Raw genomic sequence first — 15,222 nt, 5'->3', positions numbered from 1 at the left:
CCACTGATGTTTTCTGACAAAACTCCCTTTGCCTCTGGGATCTCATTACTCCTGATAGCCTTGTGCCTTGTGGTGTGATGTACCTGAACTATTTCTGCTACAGAAATAATTGCACTTGAAGATGCACCTGGAGGTTGCTTTTTGATTTGGTGGGTTTGGGTGGTTTTTTTTTTGCATAATGGGAAGTACAGAAGGTTGAGCTGTTCTTTTCAGGGCTTAGAGTTGGCAGAGATACAGAGCTGCTTCCATAACTTCCAAGCAGCGCCTTGCAGAGACTTTCTGATGGAACCCCCTGAAGTGGTTTGGGGAGGTCGTCAGAGGAGCGACAGCAAGTGAGCTCTGTGGAAGTGTTCTGGGATTGTTCCTTTGTTTTGCTCAGGCCCCACTGAAATCCTGCCTTTGCAAAGCAGCATTGCTGGTGAGTGACTTTTGGGAGATCTATTTTATGACTTAGAATAAAAAAACATTAAAAAATCAGTTGCAGATTTAGAATCCCAGAATGGATTGGGCTGGGAGGCACCTTAAAGCTCATCTTGTTCTGATTCCCTGCAACAAGGGGATTGCTCTGGTTGCTCCAAGCCCTGTCCAGCTTGGTCTTCAGCACTTTCAGGAATATCACACACAAGTGATCCTGGTGTTCTGCATGGGAATGCTGTAAGGGTGGATTTGTGGGTTTGTCAGTAAAGCAGAAACATCTCAGTCAGCAGCCCAGTGTCACCACAGGTGTATTTATGGGGTGTTTCACACCACAGCCAAGACCTCGGTATTATTTCTACCACCCTCCTCAGCTAAATAACCAGAGCTTGTTATTACACATGTCCGTGACATATTCTGGCTTGGATTTCACTGCCACTCCTTCAGGGAAGCATTGGCTTTAAACTGAAATTGTCCCAAAAAGACAGCAGAAGAAATACAGTGGATATTCAACATACCAGAGGACAATGTCTGTGTCCTGTTAATGTCCCCTGTCTAATGATTTGGCCTTTTAGATCTTTTAAGGCAGCTTTATTCAATGCTTATACTATCATAGACATCTGGTTTCTTACTTGTAGGCTCCTGCTTGCTCAGATATAAACTCCTCAGCTGAAATAAGCAGTAAAGGAATTTCCTGGAGGGATTTTAAATGGACAAGTGCATTCCTCTGCTGCTCCCACTGTAACCTCCACAGGACAGTGAGTGTATTTGTTTACTGAAAAACTTAAAAAATTAATTTTAAAACTGTAAAGGTAGAGAAGCCATTCAGGGTTTTGAAGCTTCTGCTGTGTTAGAAACCCCAGTTTCTCCAGTGAGGAACTTCCCAGACCTGGTTTCAGTGCATGAATTCCCAGTTTTAGTCTGAATAAGTTAACTGGAGAGCCCTTTCCTTAGTTTAGAGGAGTGTCATTAGGATCAGAACATGGAACAGCTCATGCCTGAGAATGGCAGCATTTGCTTGTAGTCACTTCAAATTTCCAGCAGGCAAAAAGCACAGCATTTTCCCAGCATTCATGGCTCTAGTTATCTGAGAACAGGATGTGCTGGAATCACCATTCCTGAAAGGATTTAAAAGCAGTATGGATGTAGCACTTGGAGACATGGTTTAGTGGAGGGCTTGGCAGTGTTGGATGGAGAATTGGACTAAATGGGAGCTTTTCCAACTTTAACAATACTTTAATTCAGTGATTTCTCCCTCACAGAATGCGAGCACACCAACCATGATGCAGGAAAATAGTGGTCAGAGTGAGTTCATGGGAGAAGGTCAGTGTGGAAGGGCAGGCTACACCTGAGTAGGGGCAGAATAGGGGGTGAGTACACCCCCTGTGCTTTCTGTCATTTGTGACATGACACTGTGCTTTTTGCAGCAGCAAATGCATCCTGCTCATACCATCCATGAGCCTTGGAGCTGTAGCACATTCCCTTCCCTTCCTGGCCACCCCCCTACCTGCGCCATGGCAGCCTGAGCTGCAGCGATGGCACAGGACAACTCCTCCCAGGTGACTGAATTCATCCTACTGGGGCTCTCTGACACCAAGGAGCTGCAACTCCTCTTCTTCACGTTCTTCCTCCTGGCCTACACCATGGTCCTGCTGGGCAACCTCCTCATCATTGTGACAGTCAGGACTGACCCCAAGCTCTCCTCCCCCATGTACTTCCTCCTCTGCAATCTGTCCTTCATCGATATCTGCTGCACCTCTGTCACTACCCCCAGGGTGCTGGTGGCCCTGCTCTCAGGGCACAAGGCCATTGCCTTTGAGGGCTGCATGGCCCAGCTGTTTTTCCTGCACTTTGTGGGCTCCTCAGAGATGTTCATCCTGACGGTGATGGCGTTTGACCGCTACACGGCCATCTGCAGGCCCCTGCACTACACGGCCATCATGGCCCGCAGGGCCTGCTGGGCGCTGGTCGCGGCCTGCTGGGCCGGGGGCTTTATCCACTCCATTGTCCAGACTGTGCTCATGCTGCAGCTGCCCTTCTGCGGCCCCAACACCATCCACAGCTACTTCTGTGACGTGCCGCCCGTCATCCGCCTGGCCTGCGCCGACACCACCCTCACCGAGTGGCTCATGGCCTCCAACAGCGGCCTCATCTCCCTGGGCTGCTTCCTGGTGCTGGTGGCCTCCTACGCCCTCATCCTGGCCAAGGTCCGGGCCCATGTCTCCCAGGGGAACTGGAAGGCTCTGTCCACGTGTGCCTCACACGTGATGGCCATCACACTGCTCTTCATGCCCTGCATCTTCACCTACCTGCGGCCCGCTGGGACCTTGCCCACCAGCAAATACGTCTCTGTCATCTACACCATCTTGTCACCCATGATGAACCCCCTCATCTACACCCTGAGGAGCAGCGAGGTGAAGGAATCCATGTGGAGACTCTGGAGGCATTGCAGAATCTTCTGACACAGGCTGGGTTGGCAGGACCCTGGAGTTACACCCAGAGTTACACCTGGAGTCACGTTCCTGCTCTACTCCTACACAATAATGACTCGGTGGCTAAAGCCCACAGACTTCCAATTATGTACAAATACATTTCTATACACATATTACTGTTAATATTAAAAATCCATGCTGAAAACCCCAAACTTCCTAAACACTTTCACTCATGTGGGATCATAATTTTCAAATAAATAAATGAATCCAGGGTGAGGCTTGTCTCCCTCTCTAACATGCTTTTCCTGTGCTGTGACAGCAGATGGCAGAGGCACATGCACTAAGTGTCCCCAATTCACCCACCAACACTGGAAGATAGAGACAGTGCAGATTCTGCTTGTAGGGTTTCCTTTAGACATATAAGAATATTTGTAGCCATAATTCTCTCACAGAAGTGAATTATTTAAATCATACAAGGTCCAATATATGGAGGAAGGAGGAGGAGTGGAGATGGACTCCAGAGACAAAGAGTGTCCTGCATGGAGGCAGGACAAGATGGAATGGCTTCACACTGGCACAGGGTGTGTTTAGATGGGATATTGGGAAGAAATTCTTCCCTGTGGTGGTCTGGCATGGGTTTGCCATGGCTGCCCTGTCCCTAGAAGTGTTCCAGGCCAGCTTGGATGGGGCTTGGAGCAATGTGGGATATCAGGGATAGTGGAAGGTGTCCCTCCCAATGGCAGGGGGATGGAATGGGATTGTCTATAAGGTCCCTTCCAACCCAAACTGCCTCTGTGAGGGCAGCAGTTACATCACCAAATCCATCAGGGATAGAAATTCAGTGGTTTTCATGAGAGGAACACCATCAATTTCATTGTTTTAAAATTATTTGGATTGGATTCATCCCACCTAAATAAAATCATGGAATCACTGAGATGGGAAAAGCCCTCTAAGATCATCAAGTCCAACATTCCGCAGGGCTACTCAGGCCACCACTAACCCATGTCCCCAAGTGCCACATCCACACAGCTTTTAAATCCCTTCAGGATTAGCCACTCTACCACTGCCCTGGGCAGTCCATTCCAGGGCTGGAAAACCCTTCCCATGAAGGAATTTTTCCTAATATCCAATTTAAATTGCTGCACAGGAAGTGAAAGGATTTCCACATTTCCTGTCTCTCCTCACTGTCTTAAATTAGCCCTCACTCTCACACCTGTAGGAACAGGAGGATCAGAAGCATCAGTGAGTCATTGATCTTCCTGGTTAAAAGAGATTTCCAAACATCTCCCATCCTTGTGCAAATGAGATTTCTTTTTAATAGTGAATTTCTACTCAAGATCATCACAGAATGGTTTGGGCTGGAAGGGAGCTTTTCTTTTTTAGTATTAGAGAAAAATGTTGAAGAATTAAAATTTCTTTAGGTCAATTAGGGTAAATTCCAATTGAGAAAAAAAAATGTATCACTGTGATATTTTTTTTTTAACATTCCAATAAAGCTTCTATGAATATTTTATGTATAAATCAATGCAAGGCAAATTGGAGCAGTGGTCCAGTTATTTTGCTGGTGTCAATTTGTTCACCAGGTATAAACTGGGGGCATCAACAGTGAATTGATTTGAAGAACCTGCTCCAATTTTGATAAAATAAATAAAAATTCCATATTTTTGGGAGCTGGGATTTCAAGCGGCTTGGAGCAATCTTATCCAGTAGAATATGTCCCTGCCCATTGCAAGGGGTTGGAATGGGATGAGCTTAAAAGTCCCTTCCAACCCAAACTATTCTATGAAGACAAACAATTTAATATAATTGATTTTTCTCCCCTGGAAACATCTTGGCACGACTTTAACAAGGCCTCAGAAGATGTTGTTAAAAAGTTGGTGTCTGACAAATTGCAAAGGTGCAGCTTTGGCAGCTGAGTTTGTCCCTGTGCGTAAATTGGCTCCACTGCGCACCATTAAAATCCCAAGTTCTTTCTCTACTGGAAATTATCAGCTCTATGAGCGCATCCTCAGATTTATTGCCTTCACCTAGAGGACAGTGAAAAATGGCCTCAAAGGTAAAAAAAAATCCTGTGAGAACTGGCAGGATCTCTACAACACTTTTGTTAAATCCCAAGAAGCCTGAAGAGATCTCAGGCTAATCAATTTTATTTAAAAACTACGAGACTGAAACACAAATGGACATCAGAGAAAAGGGAGCATTTTCAACAGACTCTAATTAGTCTGGGCTCATCATAAGCATTCCTAGGTGGAAATCTCAAACAATTACAAAACTAGGTAGTCACAGAAGTGACAAAAATCAAATCAACTTTAGTTGTGTAACAGTGGGGATGGCAGGGAGGAGTGGGCAAGAGGAGTCTAATCCAGCATATCATCAATTAGTCCACATCTGGATTCTGCAAATAGAGATATTTTTGTTGTTGTTTGTTTTGAGGGGGTTTTTAATGAATTTTTATAATAAAATATAATGCAACATAATTTTTATGTATTTACTCTGAGGCAGAACACATATCTCTAAAACTATCCTGTGCTTCTACTTCTAAATAACCCAGCTAAGATTATCCCTGCAAATAAGCAACTTAAATGTGGAGTTGAGAGCCTGGGTGACTGGCAACCTAATGAGGCCAATGCATACTACCCCAAAAGAAAGATTTAAAATTTATGAGGGGAACAGAATCACAGAATTGTTTGTCTTGGAAGGGAGAGGTGAGGAATGGATCTCTTTGCTGTATCTCTTTCTGGCATCTGGGTTTATTCCAAAATTCCATGGGAAGTGTGATGCCTGATGATCCTTGGGATAACTTTAGCTCACAGGGAAAGGGCTGGGCCATGGGGATTTATTCCAGCCATAGCTCTGCACTCCCATGGCAGGTGAGGCCTGTGCTGTGGGACCCCTGGGGAATTCCAGTTTACACCATCCTGGAATGGTCTGGGTTGAAATGGACCTTACAGTTCATGTTGTTCCACCCCCTGCCATGGGCAGGGACACCTTCCACTCTCCCAGGCTGCTCCAAGCCCCATCCAAGCTGGCCTTAGACACTTCCAGGGATCCAGGGGCATCCACAGCTTCCCTGGGCCAGGGCCTGTGCCAGGCCCTCACCACCCTCACAGGGAAGAATTTCTTCCTAATATCCAATCTAAATCCCTCATCTTTTAGTTTAAAACCATTCCCTCTTGTCTTATCACTGTTTGGCCATGTAAGATGCAGAATCTTTAATTTTCCAGGAGTTTGCAAACACAGCAAACAGGCTGGAAGAATGCTGGACAGCAAGAGTCCTTCACGCGAACAGTGCAGAATTTACAGTCAGGTATTGCTGGAATAGGAACAGTCCTGGACATCACATGGGGAGTGGCACTCCCATAAATCACACATGGATGCTTAATGGGACCAGAAGGGAATTTTTGTTAGCTCTTCAAAGTAGTGCTGGTAATTTTGGATCCTTAGATTTCCAGCCCTTTTCGGGCAATGTTCTGAAAAACCCCTCATATATGCAATTAAGGGAACAGCCAAAAAAACTGCCAGACACACTTGTCCCCAGACGCTCCCTCATATTTATAAAACCTCATTAGAGAAGAGAGGTGCTGACTGCTGCAGCCAAGCCAGTCCTTGTGCCAGTGCTGGCAGGTGTCTGTGTGAATATTCCAATGCTGCTTTGTTGGGATTCATCTCTTCCTTAGGAGTGAAATCATTTTTATGTCATATGTAGAAAGAAGAAAAAGGATGTTTTGTTTCCTGGAGCTACGGACAACTATAAATCACCTGTAATTAATTCTGTGCAGCAGTGAGTATTTCTGTGTTCTTTCAGTGCTATTTCACCTGAATGAGCTCCACATTTCATGAACAAGTGATGTCCCTTTTATTTCTGCTGAGTTAACTATTTCTTACATAGTTTAAGCCCTGACTTTGCTCCCTCTCTGTGGGATCTCAGCACCTCAGGACGGAGGTGCAGAGTGGCCGAGATCACCCTTGGGGGGCTCGGGAGTCCTGGAACGTTGCCAGAAGTGTCTGGTGGCTGGACTTTGATCCTACACAGGAGACGACATCTGTATGAGGATGGGAGGATTTCACTGGGTGAATGGTGAAGGGATAAGTTAATTAGAGTGTAAGACACAGGGTTTAGGATTTCTGTAGAGGGGGGTCTAAAGAAGTAAGATGGAGGAATTGGGGCGTGTCCTATTCTTCTTCTTCTTCTTCTTGGCCTCCATCTTCTGTGGTGATGTTGGCACTTTGGGATTGGTTATTACTAAAAGTGCACTGGTTAATAAGGGTAAAAGGTATTGGGGAAAAATAATAAATATTGTATACATAACTTCGAGTATAAAGATAGGTGACCGCCCCGGGGGCTCTCAGTGTGCCCATGGCTGACATGCTGTGCAGACCTCTGTTGGGCCGAAAGAAAATCTTTTAGATAAACAATTAATAAACACCGAGACTGAGAAAAGATCTGAAGTCTCTTCTCGTCCTTTGAAGTGCGAGCTCTTCAAGGCCATCCCCGAGCCTTTCCAGGCCACCTAAACAGCCGAGAAACCGACACCTCTCAAGCTTCTGGGAGAACATGAGACCACAGTGGAGCCTGGCCAGATGAAATATTTCATCAATCTATTTATCTCTGCATATCTTAGAAATGGGAATGTGGTACAATATTCCCATCATCTCAGAATTAATCCCAAAGTCTCCCAAAAGGAGGTTTGGACTGAACATTGCTTTCCCTCTTCTAGGGCTGGTATGTAAATCCTTACTGTAAATACTGAGCTACATTCCATGAAGCAGTGTGGGGAAAATGGCAATATCTTTTAATGCCACATTTAGACTTCTTTGAACTGGGGAAATGGGTTGGGGAGAAAGTCCAGATAGATGCTAGAAGTACTAATGGTATTATGGAAGTCTGTAGGGTAAAATTTATAGAAAACTGGGGGTCTTTAATGGGATGCCAAATTATAACTTTTTAAATTATAGAATCATAGAATAGTTTGAGTTGGAAAGCTCCTTAAAGCTGATTCCAAACCCCTGCCATGGGCAGGGACACCTTCCACTAGAACAGGTTGCTCCAAACCTCATCCAAAAGCTGAAAAAAAAACCCTAATATGCATCTATCTGCTGATTATGAGGGATTTAATTATTTTCTGGCAGCATTACTCCCTTAAAAAGTTTTAGCTTCTGTTACTAATCTAGACCCTTTTTGTGGTATTATTAATACTAAGTATTTTATGTTGAAAGGAATTTTAGGATCTATACCACACTCCCCTTGCTCAGAGAACCTTGACAGCCCCCTTGTGTTGCCTGGAGCTGTGTCCAAGCTAGATGCCACAGAGAAGGTAACTTCCACTTCCAGCTCTTCAGACTGAGGTGGCAACTTGCAAAACCTAACATTTTGATTTAATCATTGTGAAGTTTAATACCTACAATTCGCTTTTTGCATTAGGAATATGTGGGCAAAATTGAGATTTTGAGTCCAATGCTTAGAAACGGTTTTGAACTTCAAAACAGACCAAAAAAACCCTCACAGTCTTTAAAATGGGGATGAAATTGTGATTAAGTTACACCTTCTTTATTCCAGGGAAACCTCTGCTCGTTCGCACAATGAGAGATAAGATGCAGAGGGTCAACCTCTCAGCAGTATCCGAGTTTGTTTTCGTGGGCCTCTCTGATGTTCCAGAAATCCGTTTGCTTCTCTTTGTGCTGTTTCTGCTCATTTATTTGGCCACCATGGCAGGCAACATCACTCTCCTCATTGCCATCAGCACTGACTCCCACCTGCGCAGCCCCATGTACTTCTTCCTCGGCAACTTATCCCTGCTGGATCTCTTATGTCCCACCATCACCGTGCCCAAGATGCTGGGGGCCTTGCTGCTGGAGCACAAAGAGATTTCTTTCTCTGGCTGCCTGTTCCAGCACTTTTCCCTCATTGCTGTGGTGGGCACAGAGATTTTCCTCCTGGCTGTGATGGCCTACGACCGCTACGTGGCTGTGTGCCACCCCCTGAGGTACCCCAGCATTGTGAGCACGAAGCTGTGTGCTCAGCTGGCCCTGGGCACCTGGGCAACAGGGCTTCTGAACTCCCTACTGCACACCTCTCTGGTTTTCACACTCTCTTTCTGTGGTCCTAATGAAATCCAGCAGTATTACTGTGACTTTCCTCCCGTGCTGGCCCTCTCCTGCTCGTCCACCCACAGCACGGAGTTGGTGATCCTGGTGGTGGCCGGGGTGCTGGGGAGTGGCGCCTGTGTGGTCACTGTGGTCTCTTACATCTGTATCCTCCTGGAAATCCTGGCCAGGAAGTCACCTGGGATCTGGCACAAGGCTTTCTCCACTTGTGGTTCTCACCTGGCTGTAGTTTGGCTTTTTTATGGGACCACCATCTACACCTACGTCCGCCCTTCCTCCACCTATTCCCCACAGTGGGATAGGGTTGTGTCCATGCTCTATGGAATGCTCACTCCGCTCCTAAATCCCATCATCTACAGCCTCAGGAACAAAGACGTAAAATGTGCCCTAAAAAGAGTGATCAGCCAGGTGAGAAGGGCTTTAACAAGACAAGAAAACCTCACTCAGTCTCCATCATCAGCTGGGTAGAAACCACAGTTTGTGACTGATGCTCTCTCACTTTCTGACATCTGAAAAATAAATGCTGGAAACCAAATTCATTTTCTGGGCTGAAAACACCTTCTTTTGGCTCCCTCTGCAGTTAGAAGGGAGAGCTGTGTACTTCCAGAATTGCATGGCACAGCTTCAGGTCATTTTCACAGAAGAGTCCAGCTGGGAATGCCGTTCTCTACTGAGCACTGAGGAAGCTAAGGTGAGAGCAGGCAGGTGTTGGATGCATATTTTAGGGCAGAAATTCTGGGAATTGGTACTCAGGCACACTTAGATATACCCTATGAAAGCAGTTTAAATCCCTTTCAAAATTAAACTCCAAATATATTAAATTATGTTTGATGGATCAGCCCTGAAATTGCTCTCCTCTTTCCTTGTTGTGTGTCTGTTGTTTGCTGGAATTGCCAGAGTTCCATCTCTGAAGCCATGTTTGCCACTATGTTTTTCCTTTTTCCCATTTTTTTCTCCTTGCTACATCAAATCCTAACGGAAAGAGAGGTGATGCTGCTTCCTGCTGCTCATCCCTCTCTTCACCACCTCTCTTCCTTGTAGAGAAGTAATAAATAATCTGTTAAAAAGCTGAGATTATTCTCACTTGATTGACCCCCAAAGTTTATGATCAAATAGGTTTAATAAAATCTCTTTTATTTAACTACAAGTGCCTTTGAATTTTTAAATACTTTCACTCTGTAATGAGACTTTTTATTAATTGTTGCCTTAAAGTGTTTGAAATGCAAGAAAATTCGTCAGTGTGAACGAGATTACAACTGTGAGCAGGATATTTATGAAGAAAAAAAAATTCCTGCTCCAGCTCTTGTAGGAGCTGGAACAAGGAATGGCTGAATGGTAGCACAGCCAGGGCACAGGAGATGGATCTGTCTTTATGCACAACTTTACTCCTGACTAGAACCCCTGAAACCTGGAATCTGTTCCCTTTGGGATGTCCCAGGCACTTCCAGAAGTTCTGAGTGACTTCTGCCAACCACAAGTTGTTGGCCAGGGGAAGCTGCTGGTGCAGCTGGAGAAGGAAAATGATGAAGGATCAATAATTATCCTTCAAATTCCTGCCATAACTTCTGCACCAACCAAGTGGAGGACTGGAGAGGTGTTGTCCAAGCCATGAATCCTCCAACCAAAGTGTGGAGAAGTTAGGACAAACTGAATGCTTTGGAAGTTTTCATTTTCTTTAAAAAGGAGGAAAGTTTCCTTCTCCTCAGTGCCTGTGAAATTCTCCCTCAGGACTGGTTAGAAGGATGAGGGAAGTCTACCAGGAGCTTCCTAAGAAGGTTTTAAGAACATTAGAGGCTCCTTCAGGATGCCCAGAAGGGCTTGTTAAAGAAGGGCCTTGGGTGGCTGCTGCCTGCAGGATTGGAGAATGCTCCTCTTTCTAGAGGTGATGGAATCTAACTGTAGCCGTGTGGAGAGATGCCTAAGGATGGTCATCAGTCTGTGTGCAATTCCAAACCCTGGATGCCTTTTAAAAGAGGCATCTGAATTCCAAGGTACCAAACTAGAGCCTGATTTCCAATGTGTGTCCAGATGGGAGATTTTGATGCCTCTCCGGCCTTGTGAAGGTGGAAAGGTTGGATTATCAAGTCTAATTCTGCTACAGTTCCCTCCCTCTCCACCCACCCCAGCCATGTGTTCCCAAAAAGATCCACCGTAAGGAGCTGCTTGCTGCCAGCAGACCAAACAAGGCTCACAGCAAAAGCTGGGATTGAGCCTTTGGGTAACTTGGCGAGGAATTTGTTCCTTCCTTTCTCCTTCTTCCCCAGAAGAGCTGTGGCTGCCTCATCTCTGGAAGTGTTCCAGGCCAGGCTGGATGGGCCTTGGAGCAGCCTGGTCTGGTGGGAAGTGTCCATTAGAGGTTCACTCTTTATCATCAGCTGTATCACCCCTTCACAAATTAAGGTGCTAATCTCTAACTATTCCTCAAAACCGAGACATCCTCCTTCATTTTCCTCATGCCCAGTAACCTCTGACACTGGAAGGAGACAGCTGTGATTTTCTTTGGCACCACTGGAAAAATTTAGCAGGGCAGGATCATAATACACCATAATACACTCACCCAGTTTCTGCTCCTCTTTTCCCTGAGCGTGTGTTTTTGGCTGCTCTTGGAAATCAATACCCCTGGACTGACTCATGAGCACAGAGATCCTCTTACATTCCTAGGAGTGGAGTTTCCCTGCTGGAATGGGGGTGGGAGTACAGACAGCACCAAGTAAATCGAGGAAAAATACTCTGTCAATGAAGTTCCCATATAAGTGATCCTCTGTGCATTTACACTTTGCTTTTGCCACTGAAAATCAGATTTTACCTATTATTTGCTAATCACATAACTAGTGAGAGACCATTTTCATTTATCTATTCCTAAAGATAAAGAATTCCTGAAATTCTTGATGAGCCTTCAAAAAAAAAAAAAAACCACCAACCAAAAAACCCCCAAAACCAAGCTTTCTTTTTCCTTAAGCAAAGTCCGACTATATTATTTATGTGTGGATTTTATATTTTATTACTTGCAATGAAACCAGAGCAGATTTTCCCCTCTGATTTTTTTTTGTATGGTGCTGCCAGATATGAAAATATGCAACATAAAAGAGAATGTGAATGATTTATTTTTCTCCTCTAAAAATAGCATCCACTTGTGAAGTTCAAATTGGGCTACAGTTCTGGCTTTACAATTCCCAGGACTTTGGGAATCAAAACAAAAGTTGCATTTGGTGCGTCAGTGCTATTTTCACCTCCCATTCCTCCCTGGTTTTAATTCTTATACAAAAAATTGATTCATAGAATCAAGATTCCTTGTGAAGAGACTTTGTCCTCTCTGTGGCCACCCTTTAAACTTTTGGCTTTATATGGCTTTAAGATGAAGGAGAGAGGATTAGATTAGATATTGGGGAGAAATTTATCCCTTTGGGGGTGGTAAAAATCTGGTTGTTTATTAATCCAATTTTAGACAGCTTTGTGTTATCTCACTCAAGGGTAACCACCTAAAATTTTGGAATTTATACTGCTCATCCAGGCTTCCTTTCTCTGTCCTGCCTAGAATATAAATTCTGGCATCAGCAGAAATGTCTATTAACTTTTGCAAATTTAGAGTTAAATTATGTGCTTTTTCTTGTAAGGAATACCCAGAATTCCTTCCTTAGCAGACTAAATCCAATTCAAATTGAAGTTTCAGGTAAAAAAGAAGTGTGAGGGGAATTGCTTGGAAAATCTAAAGATATTTGGCTTTGAATATTTAAAAAGAATTCTCATGGCTTGCTATCCATTAATTACTACAAAATTAATCAGCCTCAGGAAAGTAAACACACCAAATATTTGCGAGAAATCCCAGAATCAGATGCAACATTTAATTTTAAACTTGGAAAAGTAAAAGCTTTTGTACAGGGAAACTACTTCCTTTGTTTGCCAGCTCTGCCATACTCTCTACAGAGAAAGGAATAAAATCTTTATATATTTTATCATATTTTTATGGCCTGTTCTGCTGTCACCAAACATCTTTCCTGCCTGTTCTCATCCTGCTTTCTTGACAATTTCACCACTTTCACACATTTTTCCATTTTCTCTTTTTGCATGTATACCACAAGCTCTGGATTCCCCTCCCACAACATAATTAGATTTTTATTTCTGCTTAATTGTGTTACAAGTTGCTTGTTGGTGGTTATGGGAATGTCCAGCCTGAAAAAGTGAAGGTTCCAGAGGGACCTTGGAGCCTTCCAGTGACAAAAAGGGCTCAGGGAGAGCTGGACGGGGACTTTGGACAGGGAGTGGCAGGACAAGTGGGAATGGCTTCGAACTGACAGGAGGTGGGTTTAGATGGAATATTGGGGGGGGAAACTCTTCCCTGTGCGGGTGGCGAGGCCCTGGAATGGATTTCCATGGGAAGCAATGGCTGCCCCATCCCTGGCAGTGTCCAAGGCCAGGCTGGATGGGGCTTGGAGCAACCTGCGATAGTGGAAAGTGTCTCTGCCCATGAATGTGATGGTTTTTAAGGTTGTGAAAAATGTGTATTTTATGATTGGCTTTTCACAAATATTAAATGAATATTATATGTGTTATGTTAGAAAGTTATGCTGTATTAATTTTCTTAAGTAATGTGTTAAATATAGTTTAAGGTTATCACATAACATTAAAATAGAAGCTATGTATGTGGGATATTTTTTTAAGAGAGGAATGAGGTACTTGCAACAGATAGAAGCCACACGACACCTAAATCTTTCAGAGAAAGAGAATTTATTGCTCCATTATCAGAAGAAACAAACTTCTTCCCACCTTGCTCAGCTCTGAAGATACCGCCAGGATTAAGAAGAGGAAGTTGACACTGACAGGACCGAATCCTTTGTTTGAATGGAATTTATGCATCATGTATGAGATGTATGAATATGCAACACGTTATTGCTTTAAGGGTTAATCCTCTGTTAACGTGTGTCCTTTTTCAGACTTATTTTGCCCACAAAGAGGTACCTGGCCTCTCCGTATCCCTTTGTTTTTATTGTCTCGTATTGTCCTAATCCTAATTGTCCAAATTCTTATTACTCTAATTATATTACTATTTTTATAACCATTTTATTACTATTAAACTTTTTTTAAAAAACCAAGTAATTGGCGTTTTTCACAAGGTTCCTGCCAACCCAAAGCAGTCTGTGACACTGTGATAATCAGGACTTTTATAAACACTGGAAATGATGATTTCTCAGAGAAACAAAAAGTTGTGGGTATGTTCCTTATAAAACTTAGGATGCAACTTGACTCTTCTGTTGCAACATTTTATGTTTGGCACAGTTCCACTGGGATTATCTCAATGTCCTTTCCTGTTTACACAGTCCCGAGCACCGCCCTCCTTCAGTCCCCCGCCTGATGGGGTTTGCTGTTGGGGGAACACTTCCCCCACGGCCATGACACCCGCCCGGGCCTCCCCCTGACGTCATCCCCACGCGACACCGACACTGCACCACGGCAGCGCTGCGGGATGGCGGAAACCACCCGGCAGGTCCCCGAGTGTCCGTGAGGAGACAACAGAGACGGAGCCGCCCCGCCGAACCGCGGAGAAGCCGCTGGTAGACACCGTTCCGCCGTCGCGCCGCTGCGACTACAACTCCCGGCGTGCCCCGGGGCAGCGGCGCGCGGAGCGCGCTGATTGGCCCGCGGGGGAGGGGGGCAGCGCAGCGCGGGCGCCCCCACGTGGCGGCTCGGCCGGGCCGGGACCCCCGGGATAAACCGGAATAACCCGGGATAAACCGAAACAACCCGGCTGCCCCCCGATCCCGTGCCACGGGCCTCGCCCGGGCTACCTGAAAAAACCTCGTACTGAGTCTGGTGGTTGGGAACGGGGCCAGGTGCTGCGATGCTTCCCTTCCCTTCCCTTCCCTTCCCTTCCCTTCCCTTCCCTTCCCTTCCCTTCCCTTCCCTTCCCTTCCCTTCCCTTCCCTTCCCTTCCCTTCCCTTCCCTTCCCTTCCCTTCCCTTCCCTTCCCTTCCCCTCCCCTCCCCTCCCCTCTCCTCTTCCCTCCCCTCTCTTCTTCCCTGCCTGGAAAAGGCACATGGCTCCAGATGCCTTTCGTTTCTCCCTCCACCCCTTTTCCAGCTCTTTGCTTGTCTCCTGACACCCTGGGGCAAGGATTTTCCCTCGCATCCCTATTTCTCTCGGTCGCTTCCCTCCCCTCTCCCGTTCCTTTCCCTTCCCCTCCCAGATCAGGTGGGCATGAGAAGCTCTGGGACACAGCAGGGAGATTCCTCCCTTCCCAGGCAGCCTCTGGCAGGCACGTGAGGTGGGAAATATC

The 15,222-nt window shown here is 45.3% G+C and overlaps 2 protein-coding genes across 2 annotated transcripts; both read left to right on the top strand.

The window, feature by feature from the left end:
• The first annotated feature begins 1,928 nt into the window (after positions 1 to 1,928).
• LOC131558981 (olfactory receptor 4D5-like) lies at positions 1,929 to 2,876 on the top strand. The gene has a single exon (XM_058807147.1). It carries the CDS (start codon positions 1,950 to 1,952, stop codon positions 2,874 to 2,876), a length of 927 nt encoding a protein of 308 aa, XP_058663130.1. The 5' UTR covers positions 1,929 to 1,949.
• A 5,562-nt stretch (positions 2,877 to 8,438) lies between these two features.
• LOC131558774 (olfactory receptor 5V1-like) lies at positions 8,439 to 14,659 on the top strand. Its single transcript, XM_058806795.1, has 4 exons — positions 8,439 to 9,354; positions 12,015 to 12,084; positions 13,883 to 13,942; positions 14,434 to 14,659. The coding sequence occupies exons 1-4, from the start codon at positions 8,439 to 8,441 to the stop codon at positions 14,657 to 14,659; spliced, it is 1,272 nt and encodes a 423-aa protein (XP_058662778.1).
• Positions 14,660 to 15,222: the final 563 nt, after the last annotated feature.

Source organism: Ammospiza caudacuta, chromosome 6, assembly GCF_027887145.1.
Source record: "Ammospiza caudacuta isolate bAmmCau1 chromosome 6, bAmmCau1.pri, whole genome shotgun sequence".
NCBI lineage: Eukaryota > Metazoa > Chordata > Aves > Passeriformes > Passerellidae > Ammospiza > Ammospiza caudacuta.
This window is presented reverse-complemented; position numbering and strand designations above follow the sequence as displayed.

What these genes read in the sequence shown, in the direction of transcription:
- LOC131558774 (XM_058806795.1), top strand. Translation starts at nt 8,439, where the DNA reads ATGCAGAGGGTCAACCTCTCAGCAGTATCCGAGTTTGTTTTCGTGGGC. An exon ending in TGCCCTAAAAAGAGTGATCA is followed by an intron (nt 9,355 to 12,014) that starts GCCAGGTGAGAA and finishes TGGTGCTGCCAG; the next exon opens with ATATGAAAATATGCAACATA. An exon ending in CCCTTTGTTTTTATTGTCTC is followed by an intron (nt 13,943 to 14,433) that starts GTATTGTCCTAA and finishes ACCACCCGGCAG; the next exon opens with GTCCCCGAGTGTCCGTGAGG.
- LOC131558981 (XM_058807147.1), top strand. Translation starts at nt 1,950, where the DNA reads ATGGCACAGGACAACTCCTCCCAGGTGACTGAATTCATCCTACTGGGG.